Source organism: Morone saxatilis, unplaced genomic scaffold (genome assembly GCF_004916995.1).
Source record: "Morone saxatilis isolate NCDOM2014 unplaced genomic scaffold, NCSU_SB_2.0 Contig9, whole genome shotgun sequence".
In the NCBI taxonomy this organism is placed as follows: Eukaryota; Metazoa; Chordata; class Actinopteri; family Moronidae; genus Morone; species Morone saxatilis.
The window spans coordinates 1,798,431-1,804,335 of NW_023340268.1; the positions used below are offsets into that span (position 1 = coordinate 1,798,431).

General features: G+C 38.2%; 1 protein-coding gene across 1 annotated transcript; it reads right to left on the bottom strand.

Annotated features, from left to right (window-relative positions):
* Window positions 1–709: 709 nt before the first annotated feature.
* Window positions 710–3,745, bottom strand: pomca (proopiomelanocortin a; the record flags this gene model as incomplete). Its single annotated transcript, XM_035681395.1, is given in 3 exon segments — window positions 710–1,509; window positions 2,189–2,306; window positions 3,685–3,745. Coding segments are annotated over 2 exon segments (636 nt in total). The 5' UTR covers window positions 2,303–2,306; window positions 3,685–3,745.
* Window positions 3,746–5,905: the final 2,160 nt, after the last annotated feature.

The following is a 5,905-nucleotide window of genomic DNA, read 5'->3' on the forward strand; positions in this document are numbered from 1 at the left end:
TAGATTAGATAGATAGATAGATAGATAGATAGATAGATAGATAGATAGATAAGATAGATAATAATTAGATAGATAGATAGATAGATAGATAAAAACAAGTCTCATGTCTTTTTGCTTGCAATACCTTTATGTTTTCATGTCATTTTACAGTTATTTACATGAATCAATATATAAAAAATTTTTCTGTCATTCTCTCTCTCTCACTCTATTTAACTCTTCTCTCTCATTTCAGGACAGATCCCTGTGCGGTGGGAGGGACAGGACAGGCAGGAAGAACGGAGCTTGTATTGGGTCATAAAAGTATCTTGATCATCCTGTCCCAATGAGAATTATCTTTGCTGCTTACAGCCAATCAACACTCTCCTCGTTTAAAAGATATATTTTCCTTACAAGCAACCATTTCCTAGTGCTGCAAAACCTCTTAGTGGAGGAGGTCAGGGTGAACAGATGCAACGAGGAAATCACTAGTTATATCCTTTTTCCTTCGACAGTAAAAATTTTAATCATGAAGTCAATAATTCCCCAACTTTATCATCCTTCTGTAACCCGCCTCCTAGAAATTACGTTTATTCAGTACTGCACTTCCTACACTTGAAAAAAACATTGTAGCAAAACAACTATTTTCAATTAGTCATTTGGGTAAATTGGGCCAAAAGAATCCTCAATAGTGAATATTTGCTCCTTTTTTTTATTTAATAAACACANNGACAAAAATCTGCTGGACATTTTTCACTGTTGTGTCAGGTTTTATTGACTAAACTAATCAAGACAATAAGTGGTAATTAACCAATAATAAAGATAATCCTTAGTTAGGCTGTGATTACACTAAACAAATTATTAATTATTCACTGAACATTTGTAAATAAATGTAATTTCTAGGAGACAGGGAGTCAGATCAGAGAACGCTCATACGGGCTGTTTGGAGGACTTGTTGGCCAATCAGTCTGCTCATCTTCTATCTGTCTCTTCCCTCTCTGTTGTCCTCCCTCACTGCTCTCTCTTCTGCTCCTGTCCGTCTTTGTTGATGACATTTTTGAAGAGCGTGAGCAGGGGCCTCTGGCTGCGCTCGTCCCAGCTCTTCATGAAGCCGCCATAGCGTTTGCTGGCCGGCGGCCCACCCCAGCGGAAGTGCTTCATCTTGTACGTGCCATCCTTCTTCTCATGGAGCTGCTCCTCTTCCGCCACCTCCTGTGCCTTCTCCTCGTCCTCTGCTGCTATAATCTCACTGGCGAGCTCTCGCCTTCTCATCTCTTCAGGGAAAACCTCGGCCGACTCCTCCTCCACGCCGTTGGAGGTGAAGACTTTGACCGGGCGGCGCTTTCGCCCAACAGGCTTCCCCCAGCGGAAATGCTCCATAGAGTAGGAGCGCTTGGCCTGTGGAGAGGAGGAGGAAGAGAACAGGGAGAGGGGAGGCAGAGACTCTGATGGAGGAAGAGGTTGGAGGTGGCCATCGCCGGGGATGATCGGTGTCTCTGCGGTGAGGTCGGAGCGACAGAGCTGGATACACTCCTGCAGGAGAGGACAGAGAAGGTGTTTACTGTAATAAGTGAGCAGAGAGCAGACTACGGAGAATGGAAAGGCCCGTAAGGCATTGCCAGTATGCAGGGGTCAGAGGTCAAGAGATCCCTTTGGAAATGGCCTTGCCAGTTTTTCCATTACCATAGCCAAACAGCTCAACTGTCCTAATGTGTGTCCACACCTTTAACACAGTCTTGTTGCCATATTGAGGTTGCCAGGCAACCAGCACAATACCCAGAGATGCTGTTTTTAAAAGTCATTTTTACATTTTTGTCTGGTAAACAAATGAGATTCAACATGGAGACACACTGGCTGTTTCATCCTGCGTCAATACTTTATGCTAAGCTCAACCTGATACCACATCAGCAGACATGTAAAGCAGGTAAAGCAAGAAATGAGTTGTTGTAACACACTTCACACTGGCTTGTTATTCAAATGTGCAGTTTGGTGATTCCCAGCTGCTAAGTGAGGCTAACAAAATCCTCCAAAAGGCTCCAATAATAATGTTTAACTACACTTAAAAATGGATGAATTAAATACAAAATTGACTTTTCTTTGGTATAAGATCCATAACATTCTCTCAGAAGTTGTCTCAGACATTGTGGTTATCACCAGTGTACCTGTGTACTGTGTGTGTGTGTGTGTGTGTGTGTGTGTGTGTGTGTGTTACCAGCATGTTGCTCTCAGAGTTGAGCTCCTGACAGCTGGGATGTTCCAAACACTGACCAGCTCCTCTGGCCACGCCCGCCAGCGCCACAGCCACCAATAACCACACAGGACACATTTCCCTGCCGGCCGATCAGAGATAGCGACACATACATGTGATCTTTTGCAGACATTTACAAAGTAAAAGGCTCTCATAACGACGCACATGCAGTCAGATTCAAATCAAGTTCATTCATTTGGTTTTAATTTGTATTTCCAAAGCACAACAATGATTTTAAAAGTCATAAATGTAGAGAAATAAATAGGCCCCCAGCTGAAACATATCTTCAGCACAGAGAAACACTAAATAAAGTTAAACATTAAAATCATTTCAAATGAAAAAAACTGTGTGGTGTAAATATCGAACGATAGAAATCTGAAAAATCAACAAACATGACAACAAAATGTATTTTTTTTAATGATTTAAAAATTCCACAATACTCATTATTGTATACACTTTATATATACATTATTGTGATATACTGGAATTATAAAATACAATATTTTCACTGCTACCACATTTACTGCACATGGTGGAAATTAATATTTGACACACAAGAAAATTGTTTCAGTGTCTTTTGTGGAGATGATGAAATAAAACAACAAATGTATGTATGACGAAAAAAAACGTGTTTATGTAATCATCAAAAGATCACCAATAACTTTAACTTTAAACAATATGATGTACATTATAGAGTTTGTGCCATTGCTGCATTTACTTACATAAAATATCTACCACTGATATTTGGGGAAGATTTTGAACAGCTTTTGTTCAAACCTGTGTAATCTGTGTACTTGTACCTGTGTACTGTGAGAAGACGTGTTAAACAATTGATTTATTTCAGCGCTTCCTCTAAAGGCGTCACTATTAATTCCTGTATGTTTTCAATGTTGCATTATATCTGTACAGGTAAGCTCAGGCTATGTGCTCCTTTTAATAAGTCGATCTTTAAAAAACTGGGTCATTTACCCCTATATCTATAGTATTTATAATATTTTGGGCTTTCTGTAATGTTTCGCTTGACAGCATTATTTTTTCTTATTACAAATAGTCTTATGTTAAACAAACTTTTAATGGCTTTAACTGATTTTATGCTTGATTTGATATTGTTTTTTCTTGAGTTTTACTGTTTGTCTGCCTTTTTTTGTAGTTGTGTTGTTTTTATTGATTATTTTGTTCGCACATACTTAACATTGGTTATGAGTTATTTTATTGTAGTTACACTGAACTATGTTATTGTTTGTTATAATATTGATTTGTTGTATTATTGTTGTTAATATTGACAATATTGTACTTTTGACAATATATATAAAAATAGTTGGTGTTAGCCTATATAATATGTATTTATTTAAGCATATAGTGATAAATATATGTTTTAATACAATAAATTATAAAAACAGGCTTTAAAAACCTACATAAAATAAAACATAATAAAATAAACATATAAGGAAGAAACTCACCACGCTGTCCTGTCTTTCTCTGTTGTTTTCTTGTTGTTCAGCTGTTGGACAAAGATTTCTGTCCCCTCCACTTCTGTCCCTCCAACCAACCCTGAACTGATTTTATATCTTCAGCCAAGGGCACACACACGCACGCGCGCACACACACACACATACACACGCATGCATGATGACGTTATTACCTGAAATCTCCCCATCATTCTCTTATTCATGCTTGTAAACACGTACTGCTCCATGAAAATGGACAATCAATGAAATATCATCCCCCTCTTCCACCCACACACAAACGTACACACACACACACACACACACACCATCAGCATCATCATCATCATCACTCTCCAATGAAAAGCCCCTAACTCAAAAAGCTGAACAAGTCTACAGATGTCACGCAAGCTGTGAGGCTGTAATGCTCATTGAGAAGAACCAAACTGTTAGAAAGATTCAAGCTTTGGTTTTAAAAGGTGATTTTTTTTTTTACATACTTTCAGTTATCAAACAAATGAACGTCTGTTGGTCTGAAATATCTAAAAAACTCTATAATGCCTCCCTCAGAGTCAGACACCCCTCCTTCTGTAATCTGACACAAACACGGACATCACTTTTGGCAACTTTTTGCACATATTATTCAAACTGTAATTTTATATTTTATATATCTTTTATATATATATTTTAATATATATTAATATATATATTACTTATATTTTGTTCTTAATAGATGTCTGCTTGTATATATATGTTGTTTGTATACCTGGATCTTTGTAACACCAAATAATTGTCCCCCTGGGATTCTTAAAGTATTTCTTGATATCTGATTCTGAAATTAACAGGCATAAATTAGTGGTGAAATTTTTGAGCATCCATGGTCCCCAAAAGGTTGAAATACTGCTGACTTTGGTGATCTCTGACTTTCCTGTAGCCACCATGGAGGTTGATGATTGGACAGTTGTGGTTTTTGTGTAACTTCCTTTCAATTATTCGAACAGGACTTGCCATAAAATTCAAACATGCTGTTCAGGATGAATTGTAATAATTGTTTTTTAAGAGCATTATCAAGTCATGAATGTCCTTTTTCCATATACTTTGGTTCATGACCAAATACCTGCAAAACTAATGACATTCCCATCAGCCTCGGCTATACTTGAGTGTTTAGTTTATTAGCAAACGTTAGAATAAATAATGTCAACGTGCAAATCACTGCATTGTGAACATCGTACATGTTAGCCGGAGACAAAGTGAAGAACAATAACAAACTATATTGTTTTTAAAAATCATACTAACACCATCAACTGTAACGACAACGACAGTGACGAACGATATTGTTGGGATCACTTTTAGAGCAATTTAACAGTACCAACTTAATTAAACATGTGTATATAACGTAGGCTGCAGATTACACATAAATAATATATCTGTAGCATGATGGGGTTTCTTTGGTACGTATTGTTTTCTTATTTGTGTTTGAATATGAATAAAATCGTACCGTAGTCGCCGCAACAGAAAGAAACCACAACCATGTTCATTCTCCATTCACCCTTGCCTGCTGCTGCAGCTGTGAAATTCACGGACATATGAACAGATTAAACCAGACCAACATGTTGTGCACGAGGGAAGAAAGGGAGTAAACCTGTGGTCAGAGTCTACAGTTAACACACACCCTGGCCTGCGGCAGACATCTCTCCTCCATTGTTTGAGCCCTGAGTGGACTAATGACGGATTGAAAGGGGATGACTTGGTTTACGGACCATCTAGGGGAAAGGCTGAATGAGGGGTAACAATCATTTTTTAAGTTCAGTGTCAACCAGGAAGACCGCGCTCTTAAGACTCTGAGGTTATGCTGACCTCACTTTCAGACCTTCATCACCAGGAGCCTTCTCTTTTCACCTCCAGGTCCTGATATTTTAAAAGGCATCTGTTTACAGAAGTGTTGTCAGAGGTTTGACCACTGTCTTGAAAACTGTTACTCCATCAAAGTCATAATTTGGAGTGCCTGTGTCTCAAAAACGTATGTAATTTCCCTCCCCTCGTTGTTTTCCCGTTTTTCGTTGTGTACCCACTTTCCAAGTAATTTCCCACGGGATTATAAAGTATTTTTTTCTTGATGATTTTCTCCCTGATTCTGATCTGATTTTCTGAAAAAAGCACATGCAGTGATTGGTTGGGGTGTGTGAGGTTAAACTGTGGACAGGAGTATGAATCCTTTTCCCTTCAAACTACATAG